Source organism: Phalacrocorax carbo, chromosome 1 (assembly GCF_963921805.1).
Source record: "Phalacrocorax carbo chromosome 1, bPhaCar2.1, whole genome shotgun sequence".
Classification (NCBI taxonomy): domain Eukaryota; kingdom Metazoa; phylum Chordata; class Aves; order Suliformes; family Phalacrocoracidae; genus Phalacrocorax; species Phalacrocorax carbo.
This window is the reverse complement of record NC_087513.1, coordinates 208666837-208690826: the sequence shown is the minus strand read 5'-3', so window position 1 is coordinate 208690826 and position 23990 is coordinate 208666837. Positions and strand designations below refer to the sequence as shown.

Genomic DNA, 23990 nt, shown 5'->3' with positions numbered 1-23990 from the left:
TTTATGTCACCAGGCAGTGTTTCAATAATCCTGGTCCACAATGACGTACTTAAACCCTGCCGTTACCTATAGACATCAACACTTTCCTCTTTCTCTCCTAAATCCAGGCTCAGTCCACCTGGAAGTCTTACAGTTTTCATCATAAGCTACCACTACCTCCTCCAGCTGTCTTTATTATGTTTTCTCCTCTGACTTCCCTTGAATTTCTCAGAATCTTTGTGATACTATTACAATCAGAAAGATAAATGGTTATTATGGTATATTGGTTCCTAGATGCCACAGCTATGATTTGATCCTTATTATAATTATCAATGTTTTTACGCTGGAAGCTTTTCTATTGTTTGAAGAGGTTACCAGACAAGGCAAAGCCTGATGAGGGAATTTAGAGTCACAAAGAGATGCAATCATTTCACACAAAAGATTGGAGTCCCAGTGAGGTGTAAAACTCAGGTTTCCAAGTGCGCAGGGTATGACTTTTCTCATATGGCATCTCTAGCCATGTGTCAATTAATACTTGGTGTAACTCAGAGAGGAGCAAATCCAAAGAGCAAAGCAGTTGCTCTGAGGACCTGACCTCCTTGTTATACATGAGGGTTTTGACAGGGAAGGGGTTCCTTCAGACTCGCTCTAGTTCAGTCCCATGAACTGGGCACCCGCTGGTGGTTGGCACATTTTAGATTTCCTCCAAAAGGAACCCAGCTTGTAAAGACAGATATTGCCCCGTGATGTGAGTCACAGCACGAAACAGAAGGACTATTGGGAGATTCACTTCCTGGAAAATCGCAGAGAAGCATCGGATGCTTGAGTTGACTTTTATTAGGAGTCCTTACAAGTAGGGAGGAAGCTTGGCTGTGAGAATGCTGAGAAGGGCTACCAACGTCAGAGCTGAGGTATGGACAGGCTACTAAAAAATAAAACCTGATATATAGACCCATCTTCCAGCATTTCTTACTGGGGGTTGCTCTGTGTGACCTCTTCTCAAAGCCCATATTTTAAATGCCCTCCAAAATAAGAGCAATCCACAGATGTTCATCCTGTAAGTCTGGCTGTGGAAGATTATTGATTATTTACCAAATTCTTTTGTAAAGGTTATAGCTTGTGTTGTACTGGCTCCTATCAATAAAAGAACATGTTCCATAGCGACAATATTAAACGACTGAGTATGTGAGGAGAAAAAATATCTTGTTTTATCTTAGAAACCTGTAAGTACAGAGAAAATAAATGAATAAATAAATGAATAAATTTTCTCAACACAAATAAATGTACATGCATAAATGTCTGCAGGGATGACGTTGCCTTTTAAAGGCCAGACAAAATGGACAAAGATATTTAAAAATTCGGAGAAATTAAGCAGTACATTCTCTGACATGCTGCATTAAGTACATGGCAGGAGTTCTAATTTAGCTTATTCTAATTTCATCTTTGCTATGCCTTTGAAATATATTAACACTCCTTTACTTGTTTTCTTAAGCCCTTGTCTAAAAAGCTGAACGTAAATGAAGTGAAAGTAGGTACTTTGATCTTCAGTCTTACTGGGAAAAGAATTATACGCATTGCCATGTCAGCATATGATTTCCTCTTGAATATACAGGCTTTGCTGATCCACGGACTGCAATATCAAACATATCTCAAAGTGGCTTACATAACGCACTTCACATTTACATGAATGGCTCCATGTCCCAAGTACAAGGCTCTGCAAATGATCCTATCTTTGTACTACACCATGCATTTGTTGACAGGTGAGTTGACTTCTTCTTGATAAACCTAATTTATTTTGTGTTTTTACAGTGTGCTTTTCACCTACGTTCCAAAACTGCAAATATTTTACATACCATTACATGCACAGCATTTTCAGACATGTAGAATTGAGCTCTGCTATGGTTTGAGAGCATCTTTCCTAACCTGTCTGTATGTTCACTGGATTAAATATAATTTGAAAAGTTGACAAATGCATTCAGCTATTATTACCAAGGTAAAAATAGTTCTCCAATGATGTCATAGTGATTAATATATATGGATGTGTATGTCAGGAAGTTTGGACCAAAAGTGCGTGACTCATTTTAACACAACTATAATCAGTTGGAGCAACTCCTTTACATTCTAAATGTCAGTGCTGTTTTAATTTCTATTCCATAAGGAAAATCCAAACGTGCTATTCATAAATAAAGAAGAAAAAAATTCATATTTCAGTGTGATAAACAAAACTGTGACTGTCTCTTGATGAAAGAGTACAGCTGTGCAGAATGAAAGGAAAGCAAACAGAAGGATATCATGTTTATTAATAAGAAAGGGTAGAGGAGCACATTTTTGCAAGAAAATAGTGAAATTGCCATGTTAAGGACAGCATTCCAAAATTTAATATTGACCTTAAAAATTTCTGTGTCACTATAATATATGCAAATGGCTACAATCAATTTACTGTGGACTGCATTACACCAAACTCTGATGACTAAAGAGCTATAAAAAAGTTAGCTAAGCAAAGGACTGTAAAACCGCAAACCCAAAACTTGTTCTGGAGCAGTTTAAATTACCAACTTGCTCTACTTTCCCACCAGGCTCTGACCATGACTTGGCTACTGCAATGCTCAGAACAAAACAACTATTACCCTGTACAAGCTTCTGGGAGTCTTTCACAAACTTATATGCTAAGATACCTACTGACTGAGACCGTGCCTGCATGCAGCAAGGCGCTTATTCAGATGAAAACCAAAATGGTTTCTTTATTTGGGTCACTGAGGTACGCAGCACAGGAGGGCTGCAGATTACATCTTGCAGACATCATCTTGCACTGAAGTTCTTTAGTTTCAGGCAGTTCACACCAAAACTCTCATACGAAACTTTATCATATTTAAACAAAAAGCTAGTCGGTGTAAAAGACAAATTTGAAGTTGGGCTTTATCTCCTCAGTTTATATATTTAATGAGCCTAATAATTGTATTCTTCATACTTTACCCATCCAGGAATAGGGCATCAAGTCTAAGCAGGTCACCCAGGCATCAGCGGAATGGTTCCTTCCACGGGGTGACCCACGTCTTCTGCTTCTAATGCCATAGGGTATAATTAGCATCCTGGAGGTGTCAGTTTTGTACCTCTTTGCTGTGAAAACCTTTTCTTCAGAACATTTTTAAAGTTAAACAGTGTAGCTTAGCTGTGATTTAGTATATCCACCCATTGACTGCTCGACAGGATGGATGCACAAAGGTTTCAGGTGTGGTTACAAATTTCTAGTTTGGCACCTGGAAATTAACTTTCCAACATTAGACTAATAAAAAAAAGGATCAATTGAATATTTAGAGAAAAGGAACACATAAGGGAAAGCATTATGCTCTGCAATATCAAAAGGATTGTTTTCCTTAGACATTCACACTTGCATAAGACCTACGCATCTCTTAGCTCCCACTCGTTGCAGGGTTTAAGTAGCACCTTGATCTTCATGCTGACCCCTCCCACAGAGGAATTTCAGTCATAGGCATTATGAGCCCCCAGAAATACTTTTCATAACTGCAGTTGTTATCCATTTTAAAAGGCAAAATTATTTGCAAAATGTAACATCTTTAAATCCTGCTAGTGTTGAGGAAAATAATCACTGCACAGGCACGGTGGGGGCAATACAGATATCGGTGATGCAACCGCATCCCATCTGTGGCATGAAGAACGTTAGCAGTGCTCTGCAGCTGCTGTATATATGGGCTTTAGTACACACGGATGTAAAAACTGATAATAATGCTGCCTTTTGTATAAGTGACAGAAATGCATTAGCATGATTAGGGTTACTTAGCAGCCTTATCCATGACAGATTAATCATGCTTTTAGTTATAATTAATAAGTAGGTGACTGATAGGTACGTACAGTACATTTAAAAAAACCCTGTTCCTCTCCTACATAAACTTTAAATCTGAAGGGCTGCAAAGAAGTTCTTTTCTGAGAGGCAAGCAAGAATACAAAGAATAGAGGAAATAGGAAAAACAGTCTCCACAGCAGCAGAAGCAATTTTTTTTTGTTCCATACCAACATTTCTCATTTGGGCAGAACACTTCTGAGCTGATTGCTGTCACTACTTTGGGCCAATGGGCTTTTAACTAAATTTTTAACTAAATCTTCTGCTGAGGACAGCATCTCTTCCAAGTCTTGATGAGGACATGGAGAGTTGTGAGATGGGGGCTTACTGGCAAAGGGTGTAAAAAGACTGGACACCAGCAACCGCAGGTCTGCTGGGTTTTACAAAGGCAGGGAACAGTTCTGTGTCAAAAAATCAAGGATGGTCCAGCACTTTGAGCATCCATGTAGGACCCAGAAGAGGGATTCCTCACTCCACTGCAAATTCCTTGGGTGAAACTGAGCGTGTAATTTGCTCTTCCAAACTCACATCTCCTGGAGGTGTGTTTCCCTCCCATTGATTTCAACAAGACTTTTGAGGAGCTGTTGATCTGAGCTTCAGCTAACCCATCTGTAAAGTGGGTGATATTAGATGCCTACGCAACAGGGACGCTGTCAGGGTAAATGCATTAACGACTGTGAAATGCTCAGTTACGACCATAATAGGAGTGATAGAAGTAAGGCAATAGATCATTGGAACTGATTTTACATGGAAACATATGGTACAGAGGAGGATAAACAAGTGTATACGGAGTCTGCTGACAGGTGTGAGCCAAATGTTAGGAGCTGCTTTCCAAACTGAGCAACAGTCAGCCTCCCATCTGCTACCCCCAGCTTTTCCTACCCAGGCCTGATGCACAAAATGATGGAAGGATGGACGGAGCAGAGGTGTAGCTGAGAAGATCCCTCAGGTGAAAAGCAAAGTGTTTACTTGCAAATGCTCTGCTTTATTTAGGTTATTCTCCTTCAGCAATGCAGAAGTATGAAGGTACCCAAGCAACAATTTTCTTGGCAATGATAAATCAGGCTCTTTGCCTTCTTATATGCTAGCCAGAAGACCTAGAGATCAGAGCTCGGTGCTTGGTAAAAGCAGGTGACCACCCTGAAAATTATTAATTGTTAATTGAATGGCTTAAAAAAAAAAGATGCAATAAAATATACATTCAGCAAAAATGAGAGCTTTTTTAGCTCTATGAAGCATTTCTCTTAATTGCAAATCTCTTTGCTATTCAGATATGCTCTACAGTCAGCACAAGGGAATAACAAGGGGGGAGTCAATTCACTCAAGCTGGAAGGAGCAGCTGCACAGGCAGTGAAAGCAACGTCCCACAGTTCCCTTGAGCTCACTAGGGTGTTCGCTCTGAAAAGGAACTCTTTCCTTTTTGTCAACTTTTCAGCCCCTCCATCCCTATAGCCACATATTATCATCATTGCTTCTCCCTGCCCTTTGAATTTTTCTTCAATCTTTCTTCTTATTTGTTCTGTACCTCTCCCCTCTTTGACTTCATGTCCCACCCCAACAGTTCCCCTCAAAAACTGCAAGAAAAACTAAATAGCATTGGGGAAAATAAGTTGCCATTAAAGATCTCCATACTACTCTATACCTGTACAGCAGCTACAGCAATTGGGCCCCAGTCTCATCTCATTTATAAGTTGTGCAGTAAAGGACAGGGTTTATTACCATAATATGAACGACTTTCAGAGGCCCTGATTTTAGAACAAGCAATTTAGAACTGATTTTCTGGAGTAACACAACAAGGTGTAGACTTTCAGTCTCTTGCATCTCTAAAAGGTAGACTTGTTAGACTACTTGTACAGCTTGACCCGGATTGTCAGTTCTAGCAGTGCCACCACTACGGCACCTTTTTCTCCAGCTTTCATGAGTAACTGAACAGCTTGGAATTCTGTTGCAACCATCACTGCATTAACCCAGTGTTCTGACCAGTTGTTCCTCTGTGTTCGTACCCTTCTACCATTTCTTTATTCTCTGTCACATCAGATGAACTGGTCTCTCTTTTCAAGGTCCTTCACTGCCCATCCCCAAATCATCCCTTTTTCATTGCTGAGGAACTCTCTCACCTCTTCAATAAGTTCATGGTATGAATCTCTATCTTACATCTATTTGGCATTCAGACAAGTCCCTCCATACTCGTCCTGGCTGGGAATTTTTTACCTTATACATCCACAGATTCAATCATTCTTTCTTTGCAGAAAGGCTCAGGCATTAGTAAGATAAAACCTTCACTTGGTGGGTGGACCATTGCAGTCCCTCTGCATGGCTGCCTAGTTCTCCTCCTATCTGTTTGTATCCATCTGTTGTCCTTTGTCCTATGTGTATATTATAAGCTCTGTCATTAAGGGACTGTCTAATTGCACTGGTCTGCACAGAGCCTGGGACATTCTTAGCCTCTGTCTATGGGTCTCATGTATCAAAGCACCATGAGGTTTGATAGGAGAAAGCAATTGCTTCATTTACAATCATATGAAATGGCAATGACAAGAGACAGCTGGACATCCCTATGCTGATTTTGTTGCTTCAGTTACTCTTTTGCTTGCTATCACACAGGACTAAATCCTTGTGTCAAAGAGACAGTATTACAGAATCACAGAATCACAGAATCCCAGAATCACAGAATCCCAGGTTGGAAGGGACCTCAGGGATCATCTAGTCCAACCTTTCTAGGAAGAGCACAGTCTAGACAAGGTGGCCCAGCACCCTGTCCAGCCGACTCTTGAAGGTGTCCAACGTGGCCGAGTCAACCACTTCCCTGGGGAGATTATTCCAATGGTGACTGTCCTCACTGTGAAAAACTTCCCTCTGGTGTCCAGTCGGAATCTCCCCAAGAGCAACTTGTGTCCATTCCCCCTTGTCCCATGGGACTCTGTGTAAAAAGGGAACCTCCATCTTCTTTGTAGCTACCCCTTAAGTACTGGTCCGTGGTGATTAGATCCCCTCTAAGCCTCCTTTTCTCAAGGCTGAACAAACCCAGCTCTCCCAGCCTAGCCTTGTATGGCAGCTTCCCAGTCCTTTGGTCATCTTGGTGGCCCTTCTCTGGACCCCTTCCAGCATGTCCACATCCTTTTTGTAAAGCGGGGACCAGAACTGTACACAGGACTCCTGGTGTGGCCTGACAAGCACTGAGTAGAGAGGGAAAATAACTTCTTTATCTCTGATGGCGATGCCCTTTTTGATGCAACCCAGCCTCCTGTTGGCCTTCGTGGCCGCAGCAGCACACTGTTCGCTCATGTTGAGCTTCCTGTCCACCAGGACCCCCAGGTCCCTTTCCACAGAGCTGCTCTCCAGCCAGGTGGATCCCAGCCTGTGCTGCACTCCTGGATTATGTTTTCCCAGGTGAAAACCTTCAGGGGTGGGGGCTGTGTATTTGTGTGTCTGCACAAACACTCTGCTAAAAGAAATCCAAGTCAAGCATTAGGTTACGTAGGAAATGGAGACACTCTCATTTAAAGCCACTTACGTACATGCACACTTCCAAGCGGGTGCAGGAGAAACCCTCCTACACATCAGCTTCAGAGCCCAATGAAAATGCCACTAATTGTGCCTGATCAAGGCAAATGTCTCTTTGCTGTTCAGCAGCATCAGCTGCCACAGACTCCTCTGCAGGATGCTAAAATAACCCCTTCTGCTTCAGTGGCAGGCTGGAGCTGGGAGCTTTAGGAAATGCCAGACTCTGGCTTATCTGAGGATCTAACAATAAAATGTTCCTTACTGCATTGCTTATCAATAAAGTGTTAAACTGAAAAACATGTATGGAACAATCTGTTAAACAATATATTGGAACCTGATTTGTATGCCAGCCGCGCCTCATTTCCTAAGCCAACTTTATGGACACTTTCTGTACCTGTGGACTCAATATACACATCTTCATGCCAGTCCCTTCCCCTTCCACTCCAAAAAAAAAAAAAAAGTTAGCATCGTGTCAAAAGTGATTTTGTTGGAAAATATTTTAACAAGAGGAAATTTGATTTTCACTCCCAGGAGATGTCAAAATAAAAGCTTCTTATTTTTACTCTGTTTCTGAAACAGAACATTTTCATTTTCTCTTAAATGTCATCTCAGGTTTTTTAAACCAAAAAATGGCACTAGAAAAACCAAGTTTTTCTCTTGTTTTGAAATGTTGACAGGAAACAAGGACTCTTTTTAGCAGTTAAAAACTATTTGCTTCAAGAATTTGGAACATTTAGAGTGAAAGCATTCAAAAAGAATAATTAGAAATTCTTGTAAGGCAACACTAGGTTTCCAGACTTGTTTAATAAATGAAATAAGATTCGTTCCTTACCTGAACTGTCTCCAGTGGGAGAAAACATAAACAAACATGCGGCCTAGGAAGTATTATCCCCACTTGGTATATGGAAACTTAGAGACACCAAAACAAGTGACTTAAGCACAGCTGAGATGGAGATTGTAGTACAATGATATATCAGCTAGTAATAAAGCCATGTAAAAATTGAGAAGTCAATGCATAAACACTAAGCATAAGATTAATTTCCTCCTTTGATATGGGCACAGTGAGACTTACTGATTTCTGAGGTGTTTGCAAAAAGTGATGACACAACCTAGAAGTTATATTTTTCTGGAGCTGAATGAACTATGACCTGGAGCCACATGAAATCTGTTAGACAGAGGCAGGTCAAGAGGCTGCCATTAGCAATACACCTCCTCCCACAGTAACAGTAAACCCACAGTGCTTCTGCATCGTGTCAGCTCAGGATCTCAGTCTGTGTGCCCAGCACTGCACCCTCCCAAATGCCTGCATAAAGGCAGTTGATGAGGTGAAGTCATCTCCATAATTAACCCTGGCATGAAGGTGAAACATGGTTTCACCTCCAACCTAAAGCATTCTATGATTCTATGGTTCTATGATTAAAGTCCTTCCACTCAGTGAAAGCATGAACATCACTGGGCTATTGCTATGCCCAGGGGTAAGCAAGTACAGCTTTTATGAGAGAAACCCCTGAGATTTGCTCCTGACCTAGGTGTGTTTTGCACCATTTCCAGAACAGAGCTGAGATGATGATGGTGTGTAGCAGGACAGCTCATAATGCTCCCAAATACCACTTCACCTTGTAAAAGCTTTTGATATCTGGCAGCGGAGTGAAACCTCACTGAAGCTGGTGGGTGTGACAGTCATTTCTTACTCAGGATGCATGTCCATAACTTTTAGGCTGTCTTTTGGAATTAAACATCTGTATTATAAAGTGCCTTTGCACAAAATAATTGAACCCTGTTCACCATGCAGCAGAGATGGAAGGGGTGAGATGGTAACAGTGGAGGGCTGTATGGTTTCAGTGGGACTATATGCATATGTTGAATGCATGCAAGATGCATAAAGAGGGGAAAAAACCCACTTTAGATACAGACAGGCAAGGCAGCAGGAAGCCAAAGATGGCTGGAGAAGCACCGAAATGTGGTGATTCTGGAGCCGTAGCAAAACATCCAAAGGAGACCCCATAAACCGTTTTATCTGTAGGGCTGTGACTAGTGAGGCGCTCTGTGTAGGAGACTACCTTAGACCTTAGTCCGCCAGTCCCAGGGAGCTCTGCTGTCCCCTGGCAGCTTGGCTAGTGAGAGCATCAGCATTGGAGCTGATGACCTGCTCACACCTTAATTACCGGTTAACCTGTAGACCTGCATCAGAGCCACAGCTACAGAACTGCTCTAAGGAAACACACTTTTAGCACCGGCTAAGCTGTGTTATTCTTGAGCTATAATGCAGACATCCCCTTTTAAGCCCCACTTATAGTCAGTAGAAATTACAGTCAGAGAGTCACTGACTAGTGACCAGCTCAGCTGCAAACATCTCTGCTGAGGCACTTTTTTGTCTTTTGATTAAATGAGTCCACTCAAAATGCTCCTTTTTATCTCTGCACAGTACTTAGCACAGAGGGTTCATTTAAACTCAAGTTCAGAAATTACTGTAATAAAAACACCCACAACACAGGTAATGTAAGGAGCTATGTCCCGTTACTTGTGTATGTAATAAAACTGAGTCTGGGAAAGTTACCTCCACACCTCCAAAGCTCTTGGGGGAATTAATTACATTTCTGCAATGCATCCTGGGTGGCAGTTGCCTATCAGACCTCTTCTCCCTGCCTTGCATGTATTATATGGCCCCTACTGGGAAGAAAGCCCTGATCAGCATGCACAGCTATGTCCCACCAGCAGGCTTTGCAGCACAGAAGCAGGGTAGCCCAGCTGTCACCCTTCTCTGATGCTTAACAAAATCACTTCATTACCAGGAGCTTCTGTGCTGGAAGACCCGGTATCACAGAAGCCAGGTCTGTTTTACCAGGAGTGACATCAGAGGAAGAAAACTGCTCTCCAGCAGAGCTTTGCATATGAGGGTGGGCCAGGAGTGACTTTGGTCACAAGCTGTATTGGCACACTAGTGTGACATACAGAGCAGATCAGTACTGGAGTGGGAAACTCAAGCATGGAAATTTTTAGAAATGAAAGCAAGGAAGGATTTGTCTTAATTTTGTTTCCCCTTGGGGATGTCTACAAATGTGCGGGAGGACACATGCTCCCTCTGTTACCACGAGCCCTCGATTTGCACAGAACCGGAGCTGCTAACCTTCCCCGCTTAACCTCTCAGGCTTAGTAGCATGTTAACCAGAGCTACTCAGCTTGTTTGATGGAGCTGACTCACTCAAAGTGGGCTCAGTGTGTGGGTAGAGTGAGTTCACATTTACTGCAAAATACCACAAAAATATATCCATGGAAAACAGAGTGTAAGTGGGAAGGCTGGGGTGTTGCTGAGAAACACAGCTCCCCAGTATCTCTCTTTTGATATCCCCATGTCTGGGGCTGAAAGGCAAATCATACAGCAAGATGCTGAAGCTGGACTCTTAACATCTGTTTTAGTAATGCTGGGCAGTTCCTGTTACTGCAGTTGCAAAGCACCCAAAGGGATGCAGGAACTGCCTTGGAGGGTCACTCCACAGGTCCGTCTGGCCCGTATCATGGCTAGAGTGATGGCCAGAAGCAAAAGCGAAGGAATATAGGTTTAGAGCAGCGCTTCTCCAGAACTCCCTGCTTTGCCCATTGGACAGATAGAGGCTGAGTCTGTATAGTACACTTGAGATTGCATCTGCGTCGAAAGTAACCCACACTCTTAAATAAGTCCTCTAGCAATCCACTGATAGATCATACAGAATCAGAGACAGAGAGAAATAAGGACAAGGAACAGGCTCTGGAGATGAATGTTCTTTTTATTGATTAAGCATGCATAAAACCTACAGTGCTGCTGATCCACCTTGCTTTGGGCAACAGCAAGAGGAAAGTTAAACAGACATCTTCTGGATTATATGTGAAATATAGTAGTTGGCAAATTCACCTGCTATTTCATTATTCAGGTTATATGATTGTAATGATCCATTCTGCTCTTAAAAATTAATAATATAGGAGGTTCAGTTCAAATAGGCCCATTTAAAGTGCATGTTTCATATCACTCTTACTGCAAGATTTTAGTCCAGCCAACGCAGTTATAGAATGGATCACTTTGTACGCTACATATTATGCAAGTGATTAGTGGTTTTTAAAAAGAAAGGTTACTTTTCCCTGAAACTTGGCAAAAGCCGCATGGTTAGTCTTCACCTATTCTCTTAACGCTGGGGGAGGAGAAAGCTCTTTCTGTGACACAGCGATCAAGACAAGCTCTGATGCAGACAGCTAGCATAGCATTGAGTTTCCTTCCTGCGGCATTTCTGCAATAATAGCTACTGTAATTGTTCAAATTGTAAAAAATCACAGGAAAACATGGTACTTTTCTCACCCACGTGTAGCTACCTTCTATTCATCAAAAGAAATTATCACTTTGCCACCGTAGATGTGATTTATATATTACATGCCCTTGTGAACCTCAATAATGACAATCTCTCAGTCTCAAAAGAATTGAATTACAGAGCACAGGAGTGGATTACACAGAGTCAGTCCAGCTACCTCCACAGCAGTCCATTTTAATCTGCTTGTTATCTTTCTCTTTAGGGGAAACTAGTTACTAAATTTTGGAGCAGCTGGCATTTGTACTATCTCTTACTTCAGGTGATGTTTTCCTGTTAGCTGTAAACCATGGCAAAGATGAACCTGAGAAAGTTAACACAGGTTATATGCTCCAGCAAATGTTAAATCTTTTTCCCATGCAATACATGGTTGCATTTGTATTTCCTTATTTACAAAGCACACAGGAAACACCATCATGTCTCATTTATATCTTGGATTTTACAATGTTGGACAGCATTGGAGACCTAAATCTGAATGAGAAACAAATATTTCTAGCCAAAAATTGCCCTGATTTGACAGCAAGGGGTGTAACACCACACACGGTGACAGCTATTTTAAGGAACAAGAATGTCTCTCTTGCAGCTAGGAAAAGTTATTGTTGGCCTTTGTTGTTGTAAAACAGAGGCTGGCTTGACTAAGAAGAGTGAAAGAGTTTAGATCAGATATCTGACCAAATCTCAGCCCAGCTAAGCCTCACCTAAACTCACCATTTCTTTCCAGCATAGGTGCAGAATAAGCTTCCGCAGGAGTTAGCTTTCTTTGCCCATAACTTGGTTACAACGAGGCCCTACTTAGTCCTACACTAGAGAATACTGACATTCCTCTGCACAGATTCCTCCACAATTTCCAACACCCAGCTCCTGTCTTTAGTGTTGTGAGCAATATGTCATGCTCAGCTAATCGATTATCTACTTTTCCAGTAGGAATAAAGCTTTTTATGTTGTAATCCATCATCAACTGATCAAATACAAGCTGGGCTCAGCACTTGTTGGTTCTGTGAGGTTCATTGACTGGGAAAGTGGGTTACAGGGCTGCCCAGCAGATTAGGCTTTGTGGTGCAGGAGCTATGCCCCAGGCTTATATGCAGTGGGGTCAAAGCCCCAAGCAGCTGTAGGGTTTTCTGGAAAGAGTTAGGCATTTTGCAGTGTGTCTCATGGAAATCAGCACAGCAAATGCGGAGTAGAAATGCAGGACTTCAGCAGCTCTCTCTGAGAGAGGATAGGCACTTGGTCCTACACCACCAGCAGCAATCTCTGCTCAGGATTATTTTGTCTGAATCCTCTGCAGGAGTCAGGTGTCTGAGGAGTAATTTCTCACAACAGAGGTTGGAGGAGCTGCTGCTTCTTTTATTCTAGAAGAGAAACACTTGGAGCACTACATGATTATTGACGCAATGACTGGAAGCTGTGTAGCCCTCTGCACCCAAATGAGCATGCTAAGTAGCAATGAGAGATCCAACTGCATCTTCTCCAAATGGCTATGTATATTTAAATTGTTTGACATAAAGAGGAACAGTTTCAGATGGAAAGGCTGAAGACCCTTTCTCTTTCCCTAATCCTACAGAGGTTTTGAAGGCATTTTAAAGATAAGATAAAAACTGCTCTAAATCACATTGGTAGAGGGAATATTAAAAATACCTCATAACCTCAGCAGCTGCAGTAACCTTGAAACTTTCAACAAAGCAGGACATGGGCAAAGAAAGTGGCATTCATTATCTCTTAGCAGGGATTGGTTGTGTGGGACTATACCTTTCCCATCTCTCTCCCTCTTGGTTTCTTTATCCAACACTTTCCAAGCACCCAGTTTGTGCAGTGCTGGAAAGGAGATGGAAGGAAGTACAGATGCTTGTAGTGGGATGGTAAGGCAGAGTTGTGCCAAGATCCTCAGGCACCACATGGCTCCCCAGCTCTGGTGGTACTTTGTAATGGGTAGGAAGGTGTCAGCATGGTGCACTTTATTATACCTCATCCAAAGAATGGTACTTTAGGAGGCTGCCTGCAGCCAATGTCAACGTGGCTGAATGAGTAAGGGGCTTGATGTCATCTGCACATTGCCCCTTAGTGTTGCAGTGGCCTAGTCCACTGTGATCCACAAACACAAACAACCTTTTGGTTCAGAAGGTGGAGTAAAGGGAAGCAACACAGTAGGCCAGACCTTTCCTGACAATTAATATTCATATTTCAGAGACATATAATTGATATACATGTGAATATATCCTCCAAGAAAAAATTAGAAGCACGACATTACATGGGGGAACAACTCCACTGGACTAAACCAACCTTTTTTGTCTGTTTTGTACAAGATTGTGTTTAAAGTGCTAGGTGATGACAAATCTAGTAGCCCAGTAGTGGTATGGCTACACCAGTGACATGGCAGCTCCTGGGAGCAGGGGTGCTCTGCTCTGCCAACATCGTGATGCTCTCAGGGAGGATCAGGTGGATAGGGAATACATGCTCAGCCTCGATACTGGTTGGACCCAAGAACACGGAGCTGTGGATAGGCACCCACACAGACAATATTTATATATATGCATATGCATATATGCATATGTGCTTGACCAGCTATGCAAATCAACACAAGAAATACAGTACTCACACCAATTCCAACAGCACCAACAACCTCATCTTCCTGCCCTCTTTGGCTGACCAGTATGAAAAAGCCTGTTATGGGAAAATGCATGTACATATGTATGTGTGTATATATATCACGCATACAGTTTGGATGGCTGCATAACTCCCTTAGATAACCAGTCTAGCCAGTAACTGCCCCTGAATCTCTTGGTCTCCCAGTTGCCTCACCCACAGGCAGACACGTGCACGAACAGCTCTCTCTGGTAGCGAGTCCAGGGACTGGCATAGAAGTAACTTGGCAGTGGCACTGCAAGGGTTTGTGGAAGCGGCTTTGTGCCCAAGGACATTTGCCACATGCTGCAGCCTGGAAGTGATGGTGGAAGCCTGGATGTTCCCCAGCATCTAGGACTGGACACAGAGCAAACACTGTAACACAGGGAAGTCCTCAGTGGTGATTCAACAGCCGGCGAGACATAGCCTCAGAGGCCTTGGATAGGTTTCTCACAATAACTGTGGGCAGCATCTTAATTTTTAATCAGACACTTGCATTGCAACCAGCGCCTTTTTTTTACAATCTGCCTGAGAGTCCCTGTAGTGTCTTTAGCCAACTTAAAACAAAAAGAAAAAAAATTACACTGCAATAAAACCGCATACATTGGCAAACAGTACAGTGCCTTGACTCTACAACCTCAGCATTAGCAGCTCTTCCAGGACTGAAGCACCAATGCTTCCCCAAAAAGCCTGGGATGGGAATTACCTGAGGCAACTTTGTAATACCAGCTGACTAGAGCCAACTTTTAAAGTGATGACTACTGTGTAACCACAGTCTGCGGACTGGCATTTCAGCTTTCCTCAATTTGCTTCCTTTCCCTTTCTTTCCAAATGAAAATACATGTTGCTTGCCAGACTTCTTTTACAGAATGTCAGATCTCATGATACTGAAATAAATAGTATAAATGAGTTCTAAGCAACAATGTTCTGCCTTATTTCTGCCATAGTCAGCCTGATCTAGCCTCAGTCTCACAACTGTAGATGAGGAATGAAAGTCTGTCTCAAATCTGCACAACTAGTAGCATGGTTTCACATTTAAATGTGATAAGGTTATTAGTGGCTTACAAATTTGCCATCTAGCAGCTAAACCATTAGTACTGTCTGTGTGCAGGCTTAGCTGAGGCGTGGATTTATTAGGCTACTGAGAAACAAGGGGCGCAGTTTCACTGTTGCTTTAAGTCAGCTTAACCTAGCACAGAGGTTAAGAAGAAGAAACAGTTCCGCTCACCAATCAGTGCTACCAAGAGGTGCTCACCTCTGTTCCTCCCCTGTGCTGATACTGGCCAGCCTGCCAAAGCATGATGAATCAGGTCCATGACTTTATTTCAGCTCAGCTATCCCAGAATAAATAAAAACAAATTACATGTTTGGTTTTAAACCAAATCAGTTCCTTCATCCTGATTATGGCCTGGTTGTGCAAATTCTTACAAGGAAAGTGAGGACAAGAAGGTAGGAGGAAAGCAGGACTGTGTCCCCTGTAGTAGTATGGACCTAGGTTGACCATTACCCTTCACCTTAAGGGGACTGTCATCCTCCCACTGCGGACACCTGCAGTGTCACACATGTTCCTGGTTGCATGGCAGAGGAATTCAGACAGAGGTGCTGAACCCTCTTCTTCCCCTTTTCCTTCTCTCCAGCTGTCCTTAATTGCAAGGTAAAACACACCAAATTAAACTTCTGCTGGAAAGTCTTCCTGAAGGGCCAGTTAGGTTTACGCTATGTGTCAGTGTCTCTGCAGTAGTTGAATACAAGGAAATCTTTAATAACAGATATTTAAGGTCTGGTTTCTCCTCCTACACTGCAGTTGGTCAAGTGCAGCTCTGCTCACGACTGTGGAGGCACACTGCTGAGAAATGGCTTTTAGGAGAGACTCTTTTCAAAACGATAAAGAAAATGCCTACTCTCATTGTTTTACTCTACTTTTTCCATCTTTAAAGAGTTCTTTCTTGTGAGCAGCATCTTTTTTTTTTCAGACCACACAACATTATCTGGAACAGTATGAAGTTATCCAGCCTATATACAGCAGTACTCTCTTACTCTGCTTGATATTTCCCACTGGCAACGTAAACCCATTTATTTCTTGACTCATCCTTTCATTAGCTATAATCCCATTGCATATATTATTCATAGAATAATATGAATTCAGAAATATATATCAGTGGCTTTTTTTTTAATAAACCTGAAATCAATCTTATTTTTCCACCCATTCTTTAAACCATGTCTTTTTTTCCAAATTAATTTTCCACTAAGGCTCATTTCATTTCACTTTGTATAATCTAGTATGTATGGAGCAGAATAAAGTAAATATTCAGGTCTATTTATATGCAATTAAATGGAAGAGATATATCCATGTCTTTTATAGATGGTTTTAATTTTCTCTGTAAAAGCACCTTACCACACTAAAACTCTTCGTGAAAGCAAAGGATGTTTCCCCAGAATGAAAATTTAAACTACCGAACATCAACATACCAGATGGGTGTCGTTATTACTTTTTACCACATACCAGCCTTTTAGTGCTGGTACACACAAGTATTAAGCTCACTAACAGTTAGAGAGATCTGTATATAGATACATAGTTAAAAACTGGAATAAAATTGAGACTACATGCTTTGCAATGGTATAACCTGACTCCAAGAGGTATCATAGTCTGGTAGGCACAAAGTGTGCCATAGTTGAGGTCACACTCCACTGCAGCATGTCTAGGGTGAACTTGGGCAAGTAATTTTTACTCTGTGGCTATTTTCTCTGAAGTAAAATGGGGTCTCTAACACTTTCTAAAATTTCTCTGACATGCAGGAAGACTATTCTTTGCCTTTATGACTTTTCAGGAATCCATCTGACCAGGTAGCCTCCCTTAGCTATTTCTGCATCAAACATGCAGATTCTGACTGAACCAGAGAATCTGTTTTTCCCAATATTTAAATAAAAACACTGAGCTTTATTTTAGCTTAAATTTGTCTAAAACCAACCCATTCTGCAATATTGAAATACTGTTTATTATCACAAAAATAATCTTTGCATAGACTGTTGATTATCATCATCTAGTAATTCTAAAACCTTCAATTTTTACTTTAATAAAGCAACCACTGCATAATAATTTCTACTTTGGAAGAGTAAACTAAAAAGATTGAGCCTTTCTGAGTTCTAAATGTGAGAAATGGCATCTTTCAGACTTCGAATTATTCTTCTATCCCTTTCAGTTTCTTAGCCTCTTATTTGGGACATGGAGTTCTGATTTCTTCAAGCAAAGGAAGAAGCCTTCCAGATGCAAACAGTATTTGCTCTAATCTCGATAGAATTATTTTTTAAACTGTCCAAGGCCTTTAAAGAAAAGCTACCTCTTCTGAGTCACTTTTGCTTGCCACTGAAGAAATACAAAGGGTATTAGAGCTATCAAGAGACTGATCTCCATTTTAATTAGTTCATTTCCATATTTTAAATTTGTATTTCTTAAGTCCTGATTGCCCATGACCCTTCTAGGTAAGAGTTGTCACCCTAGATGATTTATGGTTTATTCCTGCTAGATCCCAGGTTGGGTTCTTCCCATTTCTATTCCCTGAATAAAATTCCCGATGACTTTTGATTAGCTCTTCTCTTCTTTCCTTTATCCTTCCTCGCATTCCCCATCACGCTCACATCCCATCTGCTTTCTTCAGCACTGCCAACATCTCCCAAATGATGCCTGTCTAGCTGGGATTGCCATGCTAAAAAAGTCTCCCTGTCTAGAAAATGTCACTCCTACCTATAGAAATAACTAATTATCTGCTTGCCCTCTTTGTCTATATGCTGAGGAAGAAAGTAACCAACCAGACTGCTGTAGGAGTCAGACAGATTTCTCTCTCACTGAACTCTTGCCCAGTACTTTTTTTGCACAGAAGCAATATGGAGATTGGATATCACAGAGCCCTGATCCGATTCTTTAGCTGTCTTTTTGTTACCTTTAGTCTCATTACATCAAGAAAAGAAGGAAAAGTAGAATAAAACAGCCCTTTGGCTGTCATTTAATTCATAGCCTTGCTTTGTTAGGCTCTCAGGGCGAGGGGAAGATGCAGAGGTTCATACAAGGACAACGTAATAGCAGTGGTTTGCTAAGATAACCAACAGTTCCAGGGAGTTCAGGTCTGCTGTTCTGCCACAATCCTGGCTCTTCCACCAGGAACTCTGTCACTCCACAAAGGGACTAACTAATTGCATCAGCATTTTGTCTCTCTGCATGTAACTTTAATTCTGCAGTCCTAAGCTCTTCCAAGCTTGCAGCCACTGAGCAAAGCACAGAAATCAAGTATATATCTTCAAGGTACTAACAGGAAATAACTTACAACATGGCTGCTTTTAAGGGGAAAAAAAAAGAAAAACTTCTATCAACAGTAAGTGGATCAACATCTGATGCTGGAAGTACTGATTTCTCTCTGTCACAGAAACCATATGCCCTCATATAAATAACTGCTGTCAGATAAAGCAACTGTTTCTGTAGACCAAGGCACATGAAAGAATTGTCAGATGATCCATTGTAGCTGTTCAGATGTGTTCTCTTTGCCTACAGAAAGGATAGCACTGCATGAAGGAGAGCACATTTGGTGCTAGCTGCCTTAAATGGAGCCAGGGATTAAGAAAGCACCTTCTTTGAGGAAAAAAGTATCCTACAGCGTGTAATTCAGTTCCAGCACTCTGAAACAAAAGGCAGTGTGATTATTTTCTCCAGATATACTTTTTTTTTTGGCCCAAGACTTTCCAGTTAAGACAAGTCCCCAAGGATAAGGGCACTGTGCCAGTGTTACTGCCTGGCTGATAGCAAAAGCCACAGGCTACTTCAGGATTTCAGTCTTCGTTAAAAATGTATGAAGGGAGTTAACAGAAAAAGAACTATTTGCACTTCACAACAGAGATACCGCTTAGGTTGTACTCTCCTCATGGATTTTCTCCCCAGCTGGATGTAGTTGGGAGGTTTCTTCATCCGCTCAGCTGGAAAACCTTTCTTGAAAGGCAAGGGTAAGGTTTCTTCGTAACTTTTCTTACAAAATATAAGTAAGGCAGGGAAATAGCTGTGCCCTCTTTTAAAAGGAGAAATACAGACAGATGAGGATGTGAAAAATACTACTGATATATTAAATCTGTTAGTTTTCTCAGACAAAGAAGAAGATCATGATGATCCTCATGAAAATGCAGAGCATCATGCATTATCTTGCCAAGAAAAAATTAGTATTGTGAACCCATCTTACTGAACAAGCTGGGAACAAGACTTTAAGTGGAAAAAATAAATGCAACTTCACCAAATTGCTTTATTAGCAAGCAGAATAGGATCCTAATCTTTCAAAATGTCAAAAAAAACCCAAACCAAACAAAGCAAAAAAATACAAACAAAAGATAAATACACAGGGCCAGATATTATAAAGGGAAAATAATGGAAAAACCTCTTAAAACCCTAATGGATGTTTCTGAGAATGCTACGGTGGCATAAAGATATGTTAACTGAAACAGTTTTCAGTAAAGATTGTATAATCTTATGCTGGCTAAAGGACAGAACTGTTCATAAACAACTCAATGAATTGTGCAATATATATATCCTTAGACTGGATATAAGGAAAAAATTTTTTACAATGAGGGTAGTGAAATGCTGGCCCAGGTTTCCCAGAGGTGGTCAATTCCCCATCCCTGGAAACATTCCAGGTGAGGCTGGCCGGGGCTCTGAGCAACCTGATCTAGCTGAGGGTGTCCCTGCTCACTGCAGGGGGTTGGGCTAGATGGCCTCTAAAGGTCCCTTCCAGCCCAAACCATTCCATGATTCTATGATTGTATATTGTGCATCAGCACAACCCATCATATCAGTAATTAGAGGCATACAATTGTGTCTAAATCTAAAGATCAGCTGCAAGGGCAGACAATTCAATGCTCCTGCTATTGCTATGAAAAGCTTGATACCTAATGTGGGAACCACACTGTGAATGAAGGAATCCAAAAGTACATATGTTCATTTCCATGGAAATGCTTTGCATTTGCATTCTGCTTGAAAGATTACTGGTCTAACGATTCTTCTTGAAACTGCTTACAAAATGGCAACATTAAGTCATCCAGAGAGGATGCTGCACTTCAGGGCATGTCATACAAAGCTATTTCAGGAAAATGATGAGTTCTGGATCTGAACCTTGTGCTCATCAGCCCTCCAGATAGTCAGATTGTGGCTGCTCAGCATTTTCTAAAAAACAGACCCCAAGAAGTACCTCAGATCGAGCATTCAAAAGTTAGGGTATGATCATCACCAGACTTTGAAAACCTGATCCAAACCCTATCTCTGCCTTCTTCTTAAGATATTACCATGTTCCTATAACGAAAGTATCTCTAACCTCTGACAGCCCTGTGCTGCAGAGAAGAGCTGTCTCAGCTCCCATCTACAACTGTTAGGAAAACAAGGCACTGATAGTCGGGGTGCCTTGCCAATTAGGGAAAGGACTGGAGTCCAACACACACCCCTACTCCCCTCAGACTAAACTAATGTCCTGGTTTCCTTTATGTTCTATGCCTTTTTAAATGATTACTGAATTTCCCTATGCTGTTCTCCAAAGTTGTAATCTGATTACAGTTTCTGTTCAAACTTTCTTGTGATAACTGCAGCTGAAGCCTCGATATCATTGTTTAAATTTATCCATCTGAAAGCTTCAGCTGAACATTATTATTCTGACAAGAGTTTTTCTAGACAGGGCTGATGAAATTAACTGAAGAAGAGAACTACAAATGAAGATTTTAATCAATATTAATACCTGCATTGTTAAGGGTTGACAAGAAGTATGAACATAGTGATGTTGTCATCTATTAAATCTTTTGATCCTAAAAAAAGAACCAAGGCTTTGGCCTTACCTCTGTTTTGATGAGCGTGATAGGGCTTTAATTTGGTGGGGTAAGCAAAGTGTTTTTCAGCATTTCTGCCCAAAGACAAAAGGTAAAAATCTACTGGCAGAATTCTTGGATGCGCTGCAGAGATCCTGATACTGCTGAGCACTTGCATTTGGATGTATGTTTTTGTGATAACTTGAGTCCCTGAACAGGTGGTTAATAATTACAAGAGGGGGCAAAGTCTGTGTCCTCCAGCCAGTGGCCAATGTCACGGAGCAGCAACTGTTGAGCCAAGATATCAAGTACAGTCTATGGGTCTCTTTAGACCATTTCCGCCCCCCATAACAGATAAATTAATTCAGTGATGCCTCCTTCAGCTTGATGCTGATAATCTCCCCTACCAATATCTTCTGATTGTCTATGGGGTCCCTTTTCTTCACGTATAAAATACCTGCATCTGCTCCCCTTGCAGCATTTTGCCAACTCCCAGTTCCAACCATCCAGGTGTCTGCTGACAAGCCAAGGTCACCATATAAACAGCAGGGGATCAGGGAAGGGATTTGAGGATTGAGACAAAGTGAAGAACTGAGCAGAAAAAGCTTGGACACAAAAGGAGGAGATCTGAGAATGGTTTAGAGGGTTGTTCATGTTGCTTTCCAAACACTTCCAGTAGTTGACTTGAAAATGTCAATGCAAACTCTTCCCATACTGCAACCTTTAAGGTTTCTGCTTCCAAGTTAAAGAACAGACATACTGCCCTGCACTGACAGACAGCTAATGGGAGAAACTTTGGCAGAGAAAAATGGAAAGGATCAGCTGAGGTCCGAGGCATGGGTAACAGCCTGTGTTTGTGAGGCAAGGTTTTGGTAGCAAGGGGGCTGCAAGGGTGGCCTCTGCGAGAAGATGCTGGAATCTGCCCCCATGTTGGATGAAGGCCATCTGGCTCCAAGACAGGCCTGCCACTGGCCAAGGCTGAGCCCATCAGTGACGGTGGTAGTGCCTCTGGGATAACATATCAAGAAAGGGTAAAAAAATCTGTGCAATAGCAGCTGGGAGCAAGGAGTGAAGTGAGAATATGTAAAACAACTATGCAGACACCAAGGTCAGTGAAGAAGCTATGGCTGGAGAAAGACTCTTTCCTGATAGCTGATCTGCTTTATCAAGTTTTTGGACTCATATAGCTTATCCCTTCTCCCTCAGATGTTTCCACCTCCTTGGTGGTGTCAAACCAACCATGATGTAGCCATACTTTAACACAGATGTGAAAAACCTTGGTAAGAATATAGAGGAAGGGGAACAGTGCTGAGCAGTTGACAACAAGACCATTCAAAGCAGCCCTAAATGTTTCTGAGGGTGAGGAGGAAGGACTGAGGTCTATAATCCTTTTTTCTCTATCCTTCATGACCATGTGAGTTCCTGAGCAGAAACTGCAATGAGGTCACAGTGAGACAGTGAATTCAATTTATGGAATTTAAAATGGATTTTTTTAATCTTCAGGAGGAAAATTTCTGCCAACCTCCACAATTATTTGACATGCTTTTTCTTCTACAGCATTTTTGAACGATGGTTAAGAAGACACAGGCCCATGCTAGAAGTTTACCCAGCAGCCAACGCACCCATTGGGCACAATCGAGAAAATTACATGGTGCCCTTTATCCCCCTTTACAGAAATGGAGAATTTTTTAAACCCTCGAGAGAACTGGGGTATGACTATGCGTATCTGCAAGAACCAGGTAACGTTGTTATTTTGGGAAAATGCCAAACTTGTTGCCTATAACCTGGAATATATCTGTAAAATGAGAAGAGATTAAAAAATCCTTCTATTTCAGCTTTTTGCCTGAGTATAGTCCCAAATTGTACCTGCTTGTTTTCACATTTCTTGTGTGATGTAGAGTCAACATGATACCATTAGAAAAGTTCCAACCAAAAATCCATCACTGACTTCAATCCTACCTATCCTAGCCTATTAGGAGCAGAATTTCACCCAAATGGTCAGCTCATGATCAGAACTGGGGAGAAGAAGTGCTGGATTTTCAGTCTGCCATTTACCCAGCTCAGCTGTTACCGTGCAGCACAAATGGGAAACAGTGGGATTTTCAGATTTCTGGACATGGCTTAAAGGAGGGCAGATGCAAATGTCTCTTTCTAGTTTAAATGTAATGTGATCTCTTAAATACCCAGAGTAAAATTCACTGCCAAAAGCCAACAAAAGCTCTGTACAGCACTTAGAACGGTGATCTCTGACTTTGTGCTTGTCCTATGGTTCTTTATATGAATGCAACTTAATAATTCATAATGATAATTTCATTTAATCAAATTAATTTTGCACTGTTTAGTGATGGTTTTGACTTGCATTGCTCTTCAGAGAGAGTTTTGAGTTGGGCATCTTGGCACAAGGAAAACAGAGGCCCTTAGGGCTGTAGCTTCTGGGGAACCTCAGGTAGACCAGGTCTTTTGTTCAGAGTAGTGGACTTCATAGTTTCGCTTGAGTAGTACAGGCCTCCTTATTGTCTATGGGAAGGATTAAAATCTGCTAAAGATGTAAGGTTGCCCGGAACTGAGGATTACTCAGATACTTTGGCCCAATCATTTACAAAACTGGGCCGTTGGAATGATCAGATCAGTTACGTTCACCACCGCCAAAAGCTAGCCAGGATGTGGGCTGCAGCTCTTGCAAAGCATTGGCCACGGAACAAGTAGGTTACTGGGCACGCTTGCTTTTCCTGTTTGAGGCAGAAAATTTCTGTGAATGTGTCTCTTCAGCAATTAAGAGCTGAAAGTCCAATTACTACATAACAAGCACACAGGACTTTTTAGTGATGCTGTCATTCTTATAACTTGCTTTTTGTCTTTATCAAAACAAT

The 23990-nt window shown here is 41.6% G+C and overlaps 1 protein-coding gene across 1 annotated transcript in view; it reads left to right on the top strand.

Annotated features, from left to right (window-relative positions):
- The window catches only part of TYR (tyrosinase), a 51719-nt gene that overhangs the window by 18891 nt on the left and 8838 nt on the right, over positions 1 to 23990 (top strand). The window contains exons 3-4 of the mRNA XM_009510902.2: positions 1592 to 1739; positions 22678 to 22859. Coding sequence (XP_009509197.2) covers positions 1592 to 1739; positions 22678 to 22859 — 330 coding nt within the window. The remainder of the gene's footprint in view (positions 1 to 1591; positions 1740 to 22677; positions 22860 to 23990) is intronic.